This window comes from Diprion similis, chromosome 8 (assembly GCF_021155765.1).
Source record: "Diprion similis isolate iyDipSimi1 chromosome 8, iyDipSimi1.1, whole genome shotgun sequence".
In the NCBI taxonomy this organism is placed as follows: Eukaryota; Metazoa; Arthropoda; class Insecta; order Hymenoptera; family Diprionidae; genus Diprion; species Diprion similis.
The window spans coordinates 7,795,045-7,816,513 of record NC_060112.1 but is presented as its reverse complement, the minus strand read 5'-3'; the positions used below and the strand labels follow the sequence as shown (position 1 = coordinate 7,816,513).

The following is a 21,469-nucleotide window of genomic DNA, read 5'->3' as shown; positions in this document are numbered from 1 at the left end:
GGCAAAAAGGAACCCGGAAAAAAAAAAAAATTGAATTAAGTTGAAAAAAATTTGCCACTTGGAAATATATCCAAGGCACGACGTCGATTGAGTCACAAAGACTCACGTCGGATGTTTTACCGGAATAACTGAGCTACGAAGCACCCATAAAAACCTCGCAAGTCTCCTAATCACCAAGCGTTATGCTCTGCACCCGGAAGTGTAGAAGCAATCCTCCTTCACTCTCCCAGAATTACAGGCTAATAACAGTGACATGGACACCTTCTCCGTCGGCGCGATCTTTGATGACCGATGGCGATGGTTAATTGAGCAACACTGCGATTGAGATTCGCGAAAAGTGTATCCACCTTGTGAAAATGTTACACATATTTATTAGGCGATCAGAGCTCAGGGAGTCCCGGGTGCTCGTCTGATCTGCTGTCGTCTCCCCCTTTTTCCCCGTGGAGTGTATGGTGGTCGGTTGGTTTAACAAGTAGAAGGTAGAGGTGGCGGCAACAGCCCCACCCGCTAATATAAACCGCTCACTGACCGTAGTTACACAGACAGTCACAGAAAGTCTGCCAGACGAGCAAGCAACCGGCAGCTCAAACCAAGTCCGGAGTTTGAGTTGAGTTTTACGAGAGTGACGGAACTGTGTGTGGTGAGTTCCGTATTGTTGCATTGTTGTCCGCGTACCGTTTCCGTTTCGACTTCTTATTGCAATTTATCGATGCGGATAGGATTACGACGTTCGTGAATATGTTACACGCATAGTGAGGGACAAGTTCGACATAAGTTTTTGAGGTGGTTGGTTTAGAGCATGGGAAAAGGGCACCCTTTCGTGTCGGTGAGAAATCAAAGTGTTGTTGGCACTGAGTTTTGAGTAACGAAGGATAGATAAAGGTCTTTCTTATTTCTTTCATTGTAAATAATTTCTTCTTCTTCTTGCTAGAGATAAATTAGATTTCCAAATTTGGTCTGTACTTTGGCATATAGTTTTCGGTCGAATAATCTTACACGGGTGAAATTAGTGAGAAAAGAAAGTAGAAATTTTGCCAATATTGATTATAGTTGCCGCCTGTGGCAAAGAAACGCGCGCAAACTTGCCTCTTGGATGAATTTGAATTAGACCGTTGCACAATTGTTCTATGATACTAGACACGATATCTTGAACGCCTGGATCATCGCGCTTGTAACGAGAATCTAAACGACCTGATAGTGTTGCAACGAGTGGCCTCCATCCGAGGAACATGTGCTTTGAATCGTTATTATTCTGATATCGCAGCCATCGTTGCATTGTTATTAAGACTGTCATTCGAAGCTCAAGAACGCAACGGTCGACATTCGAACGGCCATTTTTTTCTCAATCGTCGGCTCGCTTCACGATTTCCAAAATATATCCCAGCAATGCCTGATTTCGCCTCGGGTCGAGCAAAAATTCGATCGTTTTGAAAAGATTCGATTTCATCTTCACCCCGAGGCATTTTCTCCCGAATATTTTCTTTGCGGTTGGTAAGAGTATAAGCTGTTCGTCGCAAGGCAGGCATCTTGAGGCGAACGAACATGTGCGGCCACTTTCGATTCGTATATTGAAAGTGATAGTCACGAGAGCTGATCTGCGTGGTAGAAAGGGGTTATACTTGTCCGACTGCCCACCTAGCCGAGATCAGACTAGCCTCTCGAATCGTCTATTAAGACGTTCGTTTTTCAATTAGGCGCGATTATTAATTACCGAGAAGATCGGTGATCTTGCCATTTCGTTTCTTTGAATAATTTCTGAAAATTATATCGTCCGTTTATTACTGTGTCAAAAGTTAAATTTTCTCGCAAATGTAAATTAGAAATTTTATGCCAGTGTAAGTTGTGATTTCGGTTACGATTTACTTCATTATTCAATCACGACAGTTGCTTCGAAGGAGTTTCAGCGAAATTTAATCAACGGCCAGTCTTATTTATCTAGAATCAGTGTGAGGTTTGTGGCTTTGAACAGAACTCATTTACACAAAAAAAAAATCAAATCATTGAAGAGAATATTATACTACTTCCGGCGGAACACCTAGGACACAAACATTGTTTATCCTTCACCTATAAAATAACTGCGTAAGATCAGATGAGTCCGTTCGCATTGTAAAAAAGATTTCGGATGTTTCACGACATCTTTGTCGCGTGAGATTATCCTTGGCAAATATGGTATTGAGAAAGTAACCACCGACCAAGGTGCGAAACAACAGTCTTGTATTTATTCTCTTCAGCTCAGTTTTCTCGACGAAAATTAATAAGCAAGTAAATTCAAGTAACCATTAGACCTACATGGTTAATAAATATTAAACACATTGTCAGAATTTCTTTGCGATATGTCACGTTAGTAGAACTTATCGTCAAATTTTTACAAAGATTCTCGATAGATGCGGTACAGATAGTGAATCGATTAAATCAATCGAAGAGGCTGATATTAATCTGTTAAATTAACTTTAACTCACGACGCTGTATTATTTATTTCCAGAATTAGTCCGCAAACAAGATGAGGTGTTCGAGAGTGATGATAACGGCGATGGCGACACTCTGCGTCGCGGTGGTGCATGCACTTCCGGTTCAGCAGCCGGAAAGTCTGGTGCCAGCAGGACAGGTGTGTTTGTGAATAAAATTATTACTAAAATACGACTGAAATTGATTGAGTAAAAATGAAAATGTGTAGTCTCAGCAATTAAGGAATCGGCTCGTGCCCGCTGAGAAGAATTGTAAAATCGGTCAGAACGATTCCGGGTTTGGTCGATTGCCTCGCGCAAAGTATTTCATGCTCACGAAGCAGTTCGCGGAAACTGTAAAATGGCAACGAGTTGAGAAATTCGCATTTTTCAAGTACGACGTAACCGGTGTGATGACTTTCAAAAATAAATTTACGGATTTCATTGTCTTCTATCCTTCGTAGAATTTAACGACCGCATTTTTATGAAAAGCTTTGATATAAAGTTATGAATATTTTGTAAAAATTTTCAACTTTCATACGTCAGTCGATCAATCAGCAAAAACACGCCACTTTCTCTCGACGTACGTGAGTTCGATCGAATGAGAATTCCGAGAGAATGATATAATCGGTCAAAATATTGAATCTGTATCGGATGTCGACTATATATATACGTATATATTATAACAAACGCACTCGCTGCAACGACGGATTTCTGAATTATTCAGAAGCAAAAGATGAAACGTACCCGGCATACGTAATCATCGGTATAAGACTTGGGTGCATGAACTACTTGACCTGGGTTAAATCGCCATCAAACTCATACCGTGTTATTGCGATATCATTCTTCAACATCATTATATACTTTAAATTTCAGAAGTTTTCCTCAATTCAGTTAATTCAAGTTCTTCCCATGCGAGACACGCCATTTAGCTCACTTCAAGCATGTCTGGACTAGTAATTTGTCCGCAGTAATACGTATTTGTTATAATATATAGTGTAGCAACAATGTTACATGCGTATCTTGATATACGATTGTTTCCGCGGAACAGTATAGACCAATAGTGGAAATATAAGTTCGGAAATTACATCACGAAATTTGAACGACAGAATGTCAATGCGCGGTAAATTTAAACGATAAAAATTCTATGATCAAGTCATTTTCTTGATAAATAAAATTCACGCAAGTAAGCTTGATTCTACTGTTTCTCATCACACGGTACCTGCTCAGTTTCTTTCATTTCAAAATTGAATCTATCGAAATATTCGTGCATAGTTTCAGTGTAACAAAAGCTAAAAATTTACCGTATATTGTAACTGAATTTTCAGTTATTGGATCGACGATGTTATTGAATCGACGTATTCAACTACATTTTTCACTTCAATAGCGGGAGGCATAATTCGTGTTAGAAACTTTCTGTCTTACTGTCAATTTTAACAACGATTCAAACGAATCCGGCCCGATTGCGAAACATACTTAGTCTCCACATCTGTCCGCCTCTCAGCTCGCGTAGGTGAAACTTCCGGTGTCATCGTGAGAAGCAACAGTTTCCGGAAACGACTACTACTCGTGCGACAATCATACTTAATTACAATTTCCAAGACGATCGAACTCCGGCACGCAAAACCTGTTTGATCCGCACATCCGGTGGCGCTGCGGATGCCGCTACGCAACTTCCACCACGCACAATTGATGCCACTTTCAAGGCCCAAAATTTCATCGATCCACTCCCCCCAAGACGCTTTCTAAATATCTGCTTTAGGGAAATTCCCAGTCTATGATCATGGCCGGACGACCCTGTAACTAAATACTCGCGGTACGCCTTCATCGAAACTGTATATTACCTGTCTAAAGGTTGTATAATTAACAAATTTTGCTATAGTACATCGAAAATGAGCTGAGACTATATCGACGGTGATTAGGAATTATTTACACAGCTTACACGAGCCTCAAAGACACGTTCTTCTAAGGTGGAAGCGTTCAGGTCCAGAAATTGGTTTAATTCAAAGTCAACGTTAAAGAGGTGAAAGAAAAAGCAGAAAACAATCGCTTGGCTTGAATTTCATGAATTTAACGGAGAGACGGTATGACTATTGCTGATAATCTTAACGCTCCTCAACGCCAGGAGACTCGAGACTTTCACCAGACGCCAACGAGGCAACCGTTGGACACTTTCTTCGGTTGATCGGCGTTCAATGGAAAGTAGAGGTCCGGGCAGAAGCATCGGAAGACACGGGTTACCGATGAACATTCTTGAGGCGTTACGATGAACAGGCGAACGCGAATCCGACAAGACTAATGGCGAATAGCTCGGCCAAAGCATGAATTAAACGTCGGATAGTTTTGAGTCGAAAATCGATCCCTCGGACCGAGTAAGCCAAATCGGTCATCCGGAGAAACTTTTGTGGTCTTGAGTCACGAGATTGACCAGCGCTTTAAGACTCGTAAATCAATTTTACACGTGTAGGTGAAGAAAAAGTGAGAAAGAAAAAACAACTCACTCTCACTTTGAATAATTTTACTCACCAATTCTCTTATGTTAATATTGCCAACGTTTTATCGTCGCCTAATCGCATGGCGAGTGGTTGTAGCACGTGTACGTACCTACGTAAGAGTAGAAAACTGAAATTCCTGGATAGACGAAATATTTTCTGAATATTTTTAGTCGTGTCTTGAGTCATTCGTCAGGTTATCAAAACGAATAATTTTTCACGAATTACATAACGGGGAAAACGCGTTGGTTTCTGATTTCGGCATTGCGTTAATTTGATAACTTGTAAACTTCGTAAAAATATGCTAAATACTTATATACGACTACGTGACTGCTCGAACTACTCCAGAAACAAGTTTTGAGGGAAAGTAGAACAATATCTTGGCGGTTGAGTAACATTGGCTCCTATAGTCAGCGCAGCTGCTACAGCGAATTAACAAAGTCGGTATTTCGTCTTGAAAATTCGTCTCTTGGTTTCCACTATAAGCTTGTAAACCATAAAGCCAATATTTTCATTCTATCGAGTAGACAGGCATCAGTGATAAATAACAGTATTGTCGCCATTATTCAGCCAATCAAGTCCTCGTGGAATTTAGTATAATCCAAATCGAATTACTGCTGGCCACTTATTTTTTATTTTTTAGACGAGAAATCTTACTTGGCTTAATTTGTTAATTGCACGTTACACCGATTGAATTTTACCCACTTACCAGTGCTCGTGTTGTGAGTGGAACAATTTTTTATCCATAAAATATTCTACATTGCTCAACTCAACTGCCTTCTTGCCATTAAATGCGTGAATAACTGTGAACTAAATTTTTTTACTTCTGTATCAATAATTGCACAACCACGTGGAGAGCTCATCGATTTAACTCAAGGACCAAGAATTAGGAACGTTTCCAAATGGTTCAGACACGCGCTTAGAAACATATGTAGGCACATAAGTAATTTCATTAGAATGAGGTTTAGAGGGTTTTAAATAAATAAACTATAAATACTTGATCGTTAAAATATCTTACGAAATTAAAACCGATATTTTCAGGGTAAAAAAAATCATGACTACAACGTACACCTGTCTCTAGTCGGTATTTGTCAGAATGAGCAGGATAACGACGAAATTTTTTTATTTTTGGCTAAATAAACGTCTGCGATAAGGACCCAAACATTGACCATGATTGTTGACAAATTGTCCTTACTTTACCAATTCTAAGTCATCACCACCCCCATAAAATTCGATCAACCTAGGCTGAAATAGAATGAAATTGCTAAATCGATACGTCAGGTAGAGGGCAAAGTTAAAATGCAGGTAATGCAACGCTGCAGGTTAAGTAGTCACGTAATTCAAGCCTACTCGATACGGCGGTGAAGAACAGGTTGAGGCCTTAGCATTCAATCAGTGGAATCCCATAAACGCTTTTCTAGACATCTAGACGAAGATCCCTGACCTCAAACACATACATATAATAGCCGAATAAATTTTGTGATTGCCCAATAATTATACACAACGCAAAATTTAATTAGATGCATTCGAAGGTCACGCGATACGCTGTTTTTTATTTTTAATATAATCGCCTGGCCTATAAGCCTGGAATGAGTAATCATTACTGAGCTCGAAGGTGGAAGAGCGAGTGAACGGCCATGCGGAGTGGCGCGGTTATAGGTCCTTCGAATAATTGAAAAGTGATCAACTCCGTCGGTACTTAGATGAATCAATTTCTATGTGACGTGATAGGCGAGCTGGTTCTCGGATAGTTGTTCGTCTGAATGGAATACTGGACGCCACCTGACCCGCGACGAGAGTGTATTGTGTGCTTTAAGATGTCGTACAGTTGAAAATTGGTACTTTTTTACTAATTTTTTACAAGATAGTCGCACGTTGATTGCTCATCAAATTTTTACATTTGTAAACTACGCTGCTTGCCTTAAGAATCTAGGAAAAGAAACTAAAGTTACGAACAAAAGCTTCGATATCGACTCTTCGAACCGTTTAAAAAGGTGAATAATTTGGTTGGATCGATCGATTGCACTTCACAATGGCTCATTTTGTTTGGAAAACTGTTTTCAACGGATTTATTAAAATATGTATTTTCTTCTCTCAGTATTCTATTCGGTTATTATTGCTGTTTGTTGTTCGAAATCGATATCTGTGCAGTCTTGAAAACTTGCCTAGTCGACGATACTAATGTGTTGACAAAAATCGCCATGGAATCAATGGACAAAAATTGAACAATTCTACCAAAATTTTCACCGTTTAAAGTATTTTGAAATAAATAATGGATCTAGAATCTCGTGATCAAAGTTTAAGTCGACTTTTTTTGCATTATTAAGGGTACGACGGTAATAAAATTATCAAAAAAGTGTTGATTTTCAATTGTACAACCTTCTTAAACGTCGTTTTGACATTTCGAAGACGAGAAAACAATCGTTGAGTATTTTTCAGGATCTCGACAGATTGATGGTTGTCGAGGCCGACAACCAAGCTGCGCTGAGGAGTAAAAGAACAATCGGATTGCTGAGACAGCTGTTTCCCGAATTGTCACAGGTGAGCACGCTGTCGGTCGCCGAGGTTGAAGGGCAACCACCTAAGTGCTGAATATCCAACTAAATCCCGTAACATTCTCAATGGCAATTCTAACAACTAAGAATAATAATCTATGACTACCATTAGAAATAGGAAAGCTACCGTATATTTAAATGATGAATTGTGCGACCTGGTTTTTTTACTCAGCCATTTTGATCTAGATACCACATACAGATTCAGCAGCTGAACCTATACGAAAACGTATAAACTTTCTGTCGAATCGAAACGTGTGTAGTAGTTTTTATTATAAACAATCGGGATCTAAAAATCACGCTCAAGTATCGTAACCAATTTAATATCTGTAAACGAAAATTCAATCAGACTTATACTTACTTGCAGACCTAATAATGCATCGTTAACTTCGAAGCTGTCGCGTTGATCCATGCTGATAAAGTTTAAACGTTGATCAATTCACGGATGAAACTTGTCCGGGAAGATCTCCTTGACACAGTTCGGAACTACCCGATTCTCGGGACCTTCGCCTTCACTTGGTATTCAGCACTCTAGTCTTGCTTGTGCACACCCGGCTCGACTGAGGCGGGTCAAATCTGTCCCCCAAAACCCCCAAATAGCGCATCAAGAACTTCCGGCCAAAGCTTAGGGTGCCCTTATGCTCTACCAATATATCGCCACGTCCACATATTTAACATGTGTGGGTCGGGCCCAGCCTTGATCGACATTCCTCCCAAGAAAGTCACTCACTAATTTTATTCGAGACCAAAGAACGCAACATTATTGTACATCACACGTCATTATCACAGTGTAGTTTGACAAGGGCTTGGTACGTACTGAGCTGCGTCAGCCATTTGTAAATTCCACAGTAAATTCGTCTTTTCAGTCCCAATTCGTCAAACTTGGGAATTTATTTTTTCCCAGATCTGGTTCGAAAATTTGATTTTCTGGAGCGTGTGTAAGGTGAACTATTCCCGAACAGTGCGGTAAAACAACGTTACCGCATGCGCACAACTGGAATGCTTGATTTTACACGCTAAGGTTTTCTTTGGCGCATGCGCAATCTCCGATAACTCAATTTTGCGCACTGTTTCAAGAAGCGTAAGTTGCCTAACCTCAACCTCACTCGCTTCGGTTGCTTCTCGAATCAAACTTTCCTTCACAGATGTTGGAAAAAATAGCGTCTCTCACACGTGCGAATGAGTGACTTTTTATTTATTTTCTTTTTTCATCATAATCAGACATGAAAGTTCTTATGGTCTCGAAAAAATTGACCGATAGCCACTGTCAAGGTGATAAAGTCCCGCCTAATACTCATCGTTTGTCACTCGGCTTGACTTCATGAAATGCAAGCATATTTCGACTCATAGTAATCGCAGAGAAGGAGAGGATCTAAGCCCGCTTGTTTTCTAGATAGTCGAACAAAAGGTGAACATGATTACCGGCGAACTGATTCGTGTTGTTGGTCCCATTTTGCTCCGTAATGCATTACGAACCGGGGGTGGCAACGGAGCGGAACAAGGGCGGTCAAGTGCCGGAACCACCGTAGAAGTGGAATCTCCTTTTGGTGACGATGATGAGGAAAGCACCGTATCTGACAGTGCCAATGAAGTAGTTTCGGAGAGTCGTGATGGCTCCCGAGTCTCCTTAACTCTGCCTACATTTCCTCCTGATCAGGAGGGCGACGATAATACGGATTCCTCCAACTCACCATTAACTGATACTGAAACGGCGCAAACGCAGTCGCCATGACCGACTGCAAATATTCTCCGACAACCTCTTCATTTTGGGACTACTGCGCGTGTTTCTCCTGAGTATCTCGAAGTCTCTGATACTTTTCGCTTCTCCTCTTAATATCTTTCTTCTATCCATGTTTGTTCTCATGTTTTCATCGCTCGTTATGCACACGCGTGAAGCATTTGTGCAGCCTTCTCACTTATCTTCGATATCCATTATTATTCTTTCATTGCTCCGTAGAATTGACACTACGTGCAGCATAACTACTTTACTCAGGTACCTACATTGCAAGGATTACCTCAATTCTTCTACACTCGTAAATCTCCTCCACATCGTAGTCTCTCTCGTCATATTTGGTTCATATTAATAACTCATCACCATCCAAATACCGTGCAAACGTTATTGACCACCAGCACGGTACATCCCATCCAGACTGAATGGGACCAGTAGTTGTTGCGTAGTGTAATTACCATCACCAGCGTGTTGATACGACCTGACACACCAACATTCGTATTCATATGCCTAGATGTGACGACTAGGTGTATCTTCAATCTTGTAACACCCATATCGTGTATCCAGAAAAATTGTATCAAGCAATGGAGAAGCGTTGCAACATTACCATAAAACAGGGACTTTTACATCGAATTGGCTGATTGTATGGTTAAAAGATTGTAAAAGTCCTTTATTACATGTATATGATTGGGCTCCATAAATCTAAGACAGTATGAGAGCTAATCTGTAGATCTTTTCTAATACTAACCGTACACGGAAAAAAATTTGCTAATCAAGTAACCAATTTTTTTTTTTTCTTTTGTCTTCTTTTAATTGAGTCAAGTACAGTCATTGGTAATTTGTTGAGTAGATCATCCGTACCATTAGTCGTACGGTTTTGTTGTGGTAAATTTATTGGAGTAAGAATGATCGGTGTAGTGTCTGTGAGAAGTGCATTAGTATGACCTTAGAAATCACTAGTTTTTCCTGTATTATAAATAGTAACCTTGCACCGTAGAAATTACCATGACGGACACAATTAACGTTGCGAAAAATAGCAAGAAACAATTTGCAGCAACCGTACTGATGGCATTCAACCTGAAAATACTTCATTTCAAAATCGCATTGTTATCAGACTGGAACATACGAGACTTGTTTGGAACTGACCATAGATTATCGTTTACGAGTTTATTGTGTTGAAGATAATACAAAAAGAGAATCGAGTTCTTACTAAATCACATGGTATTACTCGAAATGACTTCACGTTTCTTCTGATCCGGAAGAACCAAGCGCCCCGTTTATGCCTGACACCCACCAACGGCACATTCTTTAAGTCCCTGGTATCCTCGAGAGCTGAGAAAATCGAGCTTACCTTGCGAATGAATTTGATCTTTGCCGTTCGACGTGTGGAATGATTTACTGCAATTTATTTACCACAATATCAGCATTTGTCTTACACGACGACGACGATTGGTATAAGAGAAGATATGTTATACAAAAAGCATTGCGTGTCTTAAATGTTTGTACGTACCAATGTCGTCGATACGTCAGTATCTACCGAGAACTCGATCTTGAGATTTTTTTCCGTGTGCACATGTACATTTATAATTATTCTCGCAGGTATAATAACTCTTTGACATATCATTTCCAGTACATTTTTCCTTAATCTTTTATTTATTCATTTTCACTTCTCTCGTAAAAAACGTATGGGCTAAAAGCTGAAACCAGTCGTTTGTTGCACAGGATGTGAACCCGGAAGCTGAAAATCAAATTGTCGCTGAATCACAGAACAACGAAGTGCGAGTACAGTTTGCCGACGATCAAGCTGGGGCTGCTGCCAACGAGGCTGTGGCACCAGAACTTGCGCCATTGGATGACGTGGAGGTGGCAGACGAGAACCGAAACAAAAGGTTCCTGAACTTTAACACAGGGGACGGTGGTAGCGGAGGCGGCTCTGGCAACTTCCTCTTCGACATCATCCGGGTAGGTTTTTAGTTTTTTTTAAATTATCACCGCCTGTTTTGCCGACGAACTATTCGTAGTTGCGTGGCAAAAAAAAAAAAGGAAATAAATTATATATTATAATCAAGGTCGTTTTGATCAGTGGTAATTAGCACACTTGCGATGCATCGTGCAAAAAAGGATCATTTGCCGGAGGCTGAAGGTTGAACCACGCAACCTTCGGTCATTGGATGTATGTTATTTCCACAGTGATATGATTCCAAGGAGGATTTTTCCGTTGGGAAAATCGCACTGCGTTCAGCGGCAACAAGTGCAGCAGAAGTAAGCTGCAAGGGCATCTGGTGTAGACGGTGAAAGTCAGTTGAATGGTATCTGAATCAGCAGGAATTTAATATGATTCAGAGTTATACGCTAGCTTAAATTCTTCAAGCAATTAGTATATTCACGATGGTCACAACCCTGGTAGAGTCTCGAATCAAGAACTTAGTAGTAAGGGTTGGACTTTTGAAAGTCCTGTTCAAATCAATGCCGATCCAATATCGTATGTATTATCGCGATTATTATTACGAAATTAATCTGCGCTAGAGGGTTTATAAAAATATTTCATCCTGATTACATGTCGTTTTAAAATGATTCAATCTAACTGACATACATGGGAATACTAGTTTTTGCACTGACCCATACTTACTCCTGCGAAAACCGGTAATGAATATCACTGTTACCCATAAGATATGCTGCTCGTTGAATACATTCTAGAAAAGGTGTCTCGAGGCGGGCCTTTCACTTGGATAATACAAGCTGCGAGTCAATTCAAGTATATTAAGATGGGTGAATGACCCTCTTCAGACCAATACTGAGACATATTCGAGTCAAGAAGGAGCATCTTAAAAAAATATATTTTTAATAGCTTGAGGAAATCAACTGCCAATCATTGTTTCCATAGTTGACCGGTCTCTTTAGCACCAGCAATGTGAAATTCAGGATTTTGAGAATATCACCTTCAGTGATGAAACTACATGATAAAAACAAATAACAGGATAACGTAAGGGGCTAGATATGTCAGTTGAAAGTAAGAATTACGTGTAACAGCTGGAAGCCAACTCGAAGTCGAGGACGTGTGTGGCGGGAATAAACGATACAATGTGCTAAACGCAACCTGATAGTAGGAGAAACGAATTTTTAGCCGAGGACTTAGTAGCTTGCATTCAAAAAATTGTCTTGTGATACTTGAGAGTTGAAATACCATTCATTCAAAACTTGTGATGACTAATTGCAATAAAAATGCAAAAACTTTAACGTAACTTCTGACAGGCGAGTCAACGGAATAACGAAATAAAAAAAAATACAACGACGAGGCTTGAAAATTTCCGAGTCATGCTTTCCTTTTATAAAATCAGTCTCAACTGCCTTATTCACCAACCAACACAGTCCGCAACAGACAAGAAAATTCGCACTGAGTCGTTGTTGCAAAAAGTGGAATGCATTTGAGTGACAGTCAAGCAGCACATTTTCACCTTGAGATAAACAAAAAAAAAATACAAAGATCATACTGTCCCTGTCCAAAGATAATAAAATAGTCGAAATTTTACGAAAGAAAAACAGAACCAATAGTTGTAATAGAATCCTGAACGAAATTGATTTCCTACCATACTGCAGCCTTTCCATTGACTTTCAAACGATCCTTTCAAAGAACTGTCGCTGTAAAACACCTCCTTGCCACGAACTCCATATTTTCAGAGATCGGTGACTATTCACGATCCATTATCTAACCACATAAAATGAATCAGCATGAAAATATAAAACGTCCGAATGGATGATGTGAATCTTTTTCAGGATAGCCATGTCGGAGCAGCATAACTCGCGTCTCATAGCGAATGCTCAAACGGCCGAGGAGAAACACTTGCGCCGTGGAAAACGCGCTGCGGACCGCAAGCGGAGTCTCCTTGTGATCAATTTAACGATAAGACTATTCTATCTGCCTTTAGCAAACTGCGGATTCGGCGGCTCGCGCGGCTGGTACCGTGTACCGTGTCGTTGCAGGTACCCAAAGCCTTGGGCTTGGTCTTAGCGCGTCACGAGACATCGCCCCGATACCCGCTGCCCCGGCACCCATGGGTATGGGTATGGGCATGGGTATGGGTATGGGGATGCCTGCCCCGCCAAGTCCTTCAGCCCCAGGACCCGCTTCTTCGGCAGCGCCAGCCGGCAATCCAACCGCCGGTCCCGGGGTACGCCAATCCTGTCGACCACATTACTGACACTCACTGACACGTACTTTATCTTTCTGTCTTACTTTCTCTGTGTTTTCCCCTCACCGCTTCTTTTCTTTCTTTTTTTTTCTTTTTTTTTTGTTGTTGTTTTTTTTTCCATTCATTCTTTCTTTCTTTCTCATTTTGTTTCTTCTTCTTCTTCTTCTTCTTCTTCTTATTCCACTTTTTCTTCAGTTGCTAAACTCTCTGGTACTCTTGACTATACCAAACTTATTTCACGCTTTGCCTGATCAAATTGTGTTCCAAGTTGAAATCCGGGGAAGTATATTTGAGGATTGTTGTTGAATTTGTGAGTTTTAATACAGCATGAAACTTTCTAGTCAACGTGCATACTTGGGTTATAATAATATTTCGTAAAATTTTTCGTCTGATGTGCAACCGAGGAACTGAAAATTATCTTGTTCGGTATACCGTATAGAATTTTTTTCATTCGAGAAAATACAATTTACGCATTACGTCTTGGAATGAGATTTTATCTTGTCAGTAATAATTTTAGTGCGAAGTCTTAGTTCAAAATTAACATTCTTCAAACTTGTATAATTTCTTTCTACGTGATTAACCTGATGACGAAGAGTACGTGCGCGTACATAATTCAGTGTCGAAGCAAAGAAATAAAGTTGAAGAACCACGTAAATCGTTACGTAACGAGAACGAACAAAATCCAAGACGTAATTTGCGAACAATTTCCATACGCCAATCCACCGCTCAGATCATTACATCTTCGCAAAGAATCGTAAAGCTTATTGATCACCATGTAACTGCAATGCGATTCAATTATTTCCAATAACAATTAACGTCAAACAACTTGTAACCTGGTTCGCGGTAATAATAAACCTATGGAGCATATCCACTATTCGGTGAATTTCACGCCAAGACATGCCAGCGTCGAGTTTCTCTAACCGATTTTCATGCACTGCTGAATCTGTGGAATAAAACACAGAATGCACTCGATTAGTACGAAACGTCTTTGTGATAACGATCTCAATTTCACATTCAGTAAACAATTGTTATTGAACGTTGCCGAGGAAAATGATTTCGAAACTCGTACGTGTTTTCAAATCTCACGTGCTGCGATTATCACACGTGCACGGACACAATGTCTTTTCATAAACCATAATTAACCGAGTCTGGCATCTCAACTCAACTCAACTCAACTCTTTGTAATCACACGCATGTAACGCGCAATTGTATTCATCGCACGCATTGCACTGTAATTTTCGGCAAGGCACATCACGCACCAGCTGCTTCTTTAGTACCTTCAAAACTTCATTAATTTTCTTATAACTTACTATCGACTTTACTCATGACCGTTCCTAATCCTCTCAACCAAGGATTAACTTGTAATCTGGTTCGAGTATCAGTCTCTTTCCACTGCGAAAGAGATCGTCTCTTACAATAACCTCTTTCCTCTTTCTCTTCTGCCTGTCTGCCTGTTCTGTGTGTCTGTATGTGTATATGCATCTCTGTCTGTTCTTTCTGACATGCATGTTGAATAATTACATATCAAGATTTATTTTCGGCTGCGCAAGCACATCGAATCATTATTCTCTTCTTCCTTTCGTTTTCGTTATATCGAAGATAATCGGTTTCTATTTTTTTTTCTCTTCTTTCTTTATTTCAATATTATTTTCATATACAGTCAACTTATATATATATATAAATCAGCTTATTGAACCAGCCAAAAATCAAAACACTTAGCAAGTCATCTTGATGTGTGATATCGAATGTTTCCGCATGCCACATGCTGACCTCACCTACTTCTCGTTCCACCAAATGATTAACAGCCCCCGCGTCCTCCTCCACCCTTTCCTATTTCCCTTGTCACATTTACCTCGAACCCAGAGCCTCTGGCTACCTCCAACGGTCCCGACGCGACGCAGACATCCTGACTAAAGACTTTCGGCGAGTCAGCACGGGCAACTGACGATCATCGAATTGTTTACGATGTTTTTAAATCTCCAATGTATAATATTGTTGTGATGAAATTTCGTCAATTTTTTGTCTACTGTAATATCATCTGCACTGTATTGTTTGTATAATAATTATATGTAATGTACCGCACGATCTATCGGGAAGACTGGAGAAGCCATTTTTTTGTATTTGTTTTTGTAAAAATTCTTACTTTTATTATTCGTGTCAATAGAGCGCTCTGAAATAACTTGAAAAAATATAAAAAAAACTCGAACCTCGTAAAGTGACAAACAACCAGTGAAAGGGATAAGGTTTTGTTTTTCAAATCGCATCGATCACCCTGCCGATCTAAAAATGAAAAAAAAAAAAAAAAAATGGCCTGATAGTCTGCCCTTTAAGTCGTGTCCATAGTTTAGTGTGATCTGGTGTATTGTGTAACTCGTGGCGGTCGTACAGAAAGTATGCCAGAGTAGTCCCGCAGTGACAATATTCTTGTCTCACGTTTGATTAGGCGAGGGGCCTGACTTTGAGCGTGGTTTGTAAAAATGGCTGCATACTTCCCTATCTCCGCCACTACTTCCCGTAATCAATAGATGATTAGTTCACCCTAGGAGTTTACCTTGTGCAGGGTCACGTTTATAGCAGGGGAAAAGCACGTAGTGTCGGGAGCGCTGGACCAGTACACGGAGCCTGCGTCTCCTCGTATCCCGAATCCTGGCCTCTGAGAACCCTTGACCTTGACCCTGACTAACTCGACGTTGTTACATTTCCAGCTGGTGGCTGGTAGCGGAAGCACGGAACAGGGTGACGCCGCAGCCAATGCCCCGGTCGATCCGGCCAGAGCCGCTGCCGGGGCCCAAGAAGCAGTGCCGGGCCCCATCACCAGACTCTTCGTCATCGCCAACCGAGGCATCTCCAACCTCGTCCAAGACCTCATTCTCGTAAGTTGCCGTTTCCAATTTTCCTCTCGTCCTTCGCGTGTCCGACGACGCGTTTGGAGAACAACTCTCACGGAAAATACTTTTCTTTTTTCTCATAGGAATTTATCATTGTCTATGAATTGGGGGTACGAATATATACCGAAGTTGAGAGGTTTTTCCGTTAGGGGTGAAAGGGTTCTGGATTTATTGCATTTTTGTCTATTTATTTGATTTTTTTTTTTTTTATCTGAACGAAACGCATGGAATGTGTGACGTTAGAAAAATATGTGGTTGAGAAATTGACCAATTAGATGAAGAAAAAGCGTAATTACTGGCTATACGATTCCCTTAACGAGGGAAAATTATTAGTGTCGTTACTTATGCACAGTCCTCAGCTGTACGAATTTCTTGCTATAACCGAACAATCAGAAATACAGTTCAGAGCGGAAAATGAAAATGAGTTTTGTAACTGAAATTATTGATGTAAATGCTCTGTTTAACTGCAAATATGTATCAAACTATACGAGCATATTTAATGTTGGTATAACCAGAAAATGTGGCTTTGACAACAATAATCACACTAAATACAGTTACTGGTAGCACATTTTCTAATGATTCCGATAATGTTCGAATAATTATTGTAACGATACTCGTTTTACCGCAATTTTCTAGAACACAGCTATATCAACCGAAATTTTTCTCACAATGCTTTTACTTGCAGTTGTGTACGTAAAATAAATCATTTCCAATAATGGTATAAACTCGTGTGCGTCTAACATACGACCTTTCAGCAGGTATAAAAACGTGAAAGATATGATAAGTTTTTTAATCCTTTTTCTGTATTTACCACATTAGACTTGGCTTTTTAATTTGTTACATGACATTTTTTTTTTCTTTCTTTCTGTTTTCGTTCGCAATTGACATGCGATGCACTTTTCAAACTTTCCTACAGAAAGCGTACCACTTTCTCCGGCCTTCTGACATACAATATAGACCGTTAGATCCATGACATCAAAGGTGTTAAAATTATTAAAAAATAAAAAAGACTCAAATCATTAGTACATAATTTAGATGAAAAAATTTTTCAACTCGTCAGTTGAATCTGTACACGTATTTGGACAACGCGTAAATGTTTGTTTAATGAATATTTGATTAATTTGTTCTGGTGTAATAATATATATATTATTATATATAGATTTCGTGTAAATTACTGAACGTATTGCATAATTTGAAAAAATTCCCTCAAGATACGTAAATTCTCAGAATATATTGCTTCATTGCATGAAGTACAGTCCTCTTCAGAATAAATATCAATGTTCCACTTAGTCAAAATGTGGCAATTTATATGAAAGGTTTCGAGTTTAGTCATGATTCAAGTTATTGTTGGCATGAATCAATGTCACTTTCGTTATACGAATGCAGGATGAATTTTTTTCACCGTATCGCGTTTCCAGTGATTACAATGAATGATGGACTATTACAAGCATCGGTTGTTACGTGACACAATAAGAGATTATATTTTTCTTTATTCAACTACACATCAAATTGTCAAGCGTAAGTCTACTTAATCTTGTCTCCACGTATTGCACGAAACTCTCGTATGACTTAACAGCTAATTCGTTTTTTACTTCGCGTCGTTGTAACTATTACGTAACTTGTTGCTTTTTATCGGACATTACCAGCCAGCTACCGCAGCGTTACCGATGACAAGTTTCTTACGAATTTCCATACATCGAGTTTCGTAATTTTTAATTACCCTCAGAATTACACATACGCGAACGATTTCAGACCAGATTAGAAACACAAATAAGAACTGATGGAGTAAATAGATATTAGGAGTGAAAAAAAAGGATACAGAATTGATACACGCTTCTGACCGAGCACATACGCTTGTGTGTAGAAATTTAAACGCTGTAAAAAAAAAAAAAAAGCTGAAAAATTGAGACATTAACGCTGACCCAACGATCACATAAAGACCGACCAACGTTCCAGATATGACGAATCGGTTATGCAACAACTCACAAATCAATGGAAAGCAAAAATGTGCGCGCGAACTTTCTCTACGAAATAGCTCTAGATAGACGGAGGTAACACGTTCGCCGACTGCAAAGTTACGCAAGCGTTCCTTGCTTGCAAGTCGTGGTTTGACGTCGATCTCCCGACGACCAACGCCGACGATAACCGTTGCCTGGTACAGCTGGGGAATCGGTATGCCATGGATATTGGTGTGTAAGATCAGGGGACGGGTTCTTGTTGTTTAAGTGCCAAATTATTGCGTTAGGCTAGCCTTGAATGGGCGAGGAGACGAAAGCTAGGAACGGTAACTAGTTAAAAGAGTTCGTCGGAGTGATTAAAGAGAGAAAAAGAAGCACTAAAAACGAACAAAAAACGTTGTGTCGAAACTGTGCAAGGTGCAGGATAGAAATCGAAAACGGAGCTCTGACCACTCGAATCGATACGCTAGTTTCTTTTCTTCTTTTTTTTCAACTGCATTCATTCAAAGCTCGAGGGCACCGATCGGTTATGTGTAATAATCGTGGACGTCGGTGAATAAAAATTCAGGAAAGAATGTGAAATACGGTGTTAACCGCGTTATTTAAATAATCACGGACGTTAATTTGACGAGTGTAACACACTGGGTGTATTTCTATATCATATGCATATTTTATTCGAAAGTTTCTAATGTCTGGAAATCGCGGGGCACTCGCGAGTTTCACATTACATTTTTATGGTTTTGATCCTGCTTTTTATTTCATTTCGCAAGATATTTATAATTAGGCACTGTAACTCGAAACACAATTAGTGCAGGCAATAGGACACGCATGAGAATGGTTTTTTAACTATATTCTAAAGGATACGTTCCGAAAACGCGGATGAGCATGGGGAATCCCACGAGTTATCGATATTTTAGATTTGCCCTAAAATTTTTTACACGGAAGTAATAGTCGAAAAATACGGCCCCATTTATTTCTATTTTTCTATTTTATTTTATTATCATTCCTTACCCGGTGTAATTATAAATACTCCGTTTTCGATAATTTCTCGAGAATTTTATTGTATCAGTAAATTATTTTTCTAAATTTTCCCGAAATTGTAGGAAATGAGCATTCTGGAAATAGCAAATTAAATTACATATCAGATAGGGGTGGTTAAAAAAATTTTTTGAGAAAAGTTTGGATCTATTTTTTCACTAGCAGTGTTATAAAACTTTTTGGAGCTTCAAAAATTGAATTTTCGATCTTGATCCATACCTCTCAGAATGCCCGTTTATAATTCTAAATTTCGCAACACTTTCGGTGAAACAAAATCCCTCGTGTAGCACCAACCACCAGATACATAACGCGTAATTGATTTCTGACGATTATGTTTGTTACGTAAATAGCGCAACAAGTGATCGGTTTCTTCACATCAATTACATGCTTACAAATACTTGCGATATTTTTCGTTTTATTTTCTTCTTCTCTTCGGTCTATGACGGACCTATTTTTTCGTCGCACGCGTTTATTTATGGCCAATTTTATCATAACGCTCGGCGTATGCGAGCAAAGTTTGCAGGAAAATGCTCAGCAATTCTAACTTTCACAAATCTTTTTTTCTTCCTTTCAGCGTTTGGCAGCGACCAGCGAACGAATTGTTAACTTCAAAGCGCGACTCATCACTTCCATCATCTAGGACGTATCGAAGAGCAGCGCGTCATCAGCTGGACCAAAAATGGTGATCATCTGATTTCGGCTGCCGAGTTCACTACTACGAGCCGTGGGACCGACCTGGCAACAAAGCTGTTTTAATAATTAAGAATGTTAAGAGAGATTTATACTGAAACACTATACAGCGAATAGTTGCCTCTTGTCCCCGCGGATCACTTCGACGATAAAAAAAAATACTCTTCGACCCTCAATTGGCACTTCCAAGACTTCTAAATTATATGAAACGAAAATTATTATTATTATTATACTTTTTTTTAAATGTTTTTCTTTTTTATCCATTATATCTTGATCAATTTTTTAATTTTATTTTATTTTGTGTAAAACGACCGGACAATCACGAAATATACGTGAGAAGATAGGAGAAACTATTGTTACGTCCGTAAGAAAGAAAAGAAAATGAAGACAGAAACGACTTGTACATAGTCCCATCGACGCATTGCCACACAGAGTGCTCATTTATGTAACTGTGTTACTGCAGAATCTATTTACTATCGGGAGTTCGAATTTTTATCGAGCTACCTGAAGCCTAGACAGGTAATGCTGGAACAGTGCTGATTTATTTCTACCGTATTAATTAGACTGCAGAAACGTGGGATACCTACGTAGGCGAGAAAAGTCAGTTTTGATGTGACGGTATACATACAGAAAATCGGCAAGACATTCGTCGGCACTGCTTTCCATCGACGTTATTACTATATTTTTGTTAATTTGTTTTTTTTTTGCTCCCCCTTTTTGTTTGGTAAATATCCACTTTATGCCACGATGCAATCTCTTTTTTAACTTTCTAGTTTAAAAACGAAAGTAAAAGAAAGAGAATTTGCATTGAATCGTCAAACCTAAAGAGACGTTTGAAATTTGAAATAATCTATCGTAATATTATTCATAACTAGGCTAATTACCAACATATATAAATCCTCCCCTGTTATTGTGTAGTGTAAATAAATATTATTGTAATAATAAAATATGGTATTGTTTTCTTAGGAAATGAGTGGGGTTTTATTTTTTTGAATATTGAACCGATAACACTTGCAATTAACTCTATCTTCAATGGACATAATTTTGAGATTCTCTTTCTCCCTGTATCACTTCCACGATTTCTACATACTTCAAAAATCGCGCATGTCATACCATGTTTTAGAAGACCGAATAATCAAACTCTATCACCTTATTATTAAGTTTCTCTTTTTAAAGCAGATGATAAAATAAAAAATTGTAACGAAGGTCTCATATCGTATATCAATTAATACAAAAATGCATAAAATTAAAAACTATTTTAGAAGAAATAATATTCGTACTCTGACAGTACAGAATAGAATTAAAGAAAAAAATTAAAAATGTAATCACGTCTGCATTGACAACGCAAGAAGACGTCAGAAGGTTCAATTAGTAAATAACATACGTTTTATGATTAATATTAGTCGAATGAACGGAAATTTTTTAATTAACCATAACTGAAAAAATATTTATATCACCTGTCAACATGGTTAATCTATATATTGAAAA

At 39.1% G+C, this 21,469-nt stretch overlaps 1 protein-coding gene across 1 annotated transcript; it reads left to right on the top strand.

Annotated features, from left to right (window-relative positions):
- The first annotated feature begins 489 nt into the window (after positions 1-489).
- On the top strand, positions 490-20,353 carry LOC124409053. The gene is made up of 11 exons (XM_046886446.1): positions 490-640; positions 2,483-2,605; positions 7,376-7,477; positions 8,882-9,217; positions 9,482-9,622; positions 10,369-10,600; positions 10,642-10,742; positions 10,940-11,179; positions 13,144-13,386; positions 16,113-16,280; positions 19,866-20,353. The coding sequence occupies exons 2-11, from the start codon at positions 2,501-2,503 to the stop codon at positions 19,929-19,931; spliced, it is 1,734 nt and encodes a 577-aa protein (XP_046742402.1). The 5' UTR covers positions 490-640; positions 2,483-2,500; the 3' UTR covers positions 19,932-20,353.
- The last annotated feature ends 1,116 nt before the right edge of the window (positions 20,354-21,469 follow it).

Bases quoted from the DNA above. Each gene is read 5' to 3' on its own strand.
- LOC124409053 (XM_046886446.1), top strand. From the start codon at position 2,501: ATGAGGTGTTCGAGAGTGATGATAACGGCGATGGCGACACTCTGCGTC. The intron at 9,218-9,481 runs TGACCGACTGCA...TACTTTACTCAG, and splicing joins CGGCGCAAACGCAGTCGCCA to GTACCTACATTGCAAGGATT. The intron at 9,623-10,368 runs GTACATCCCATC...AACTGACCATAG, and splicing joins CGTTATTGACCACCAGCACG to ATTATCGTTTACGAGTTTAT.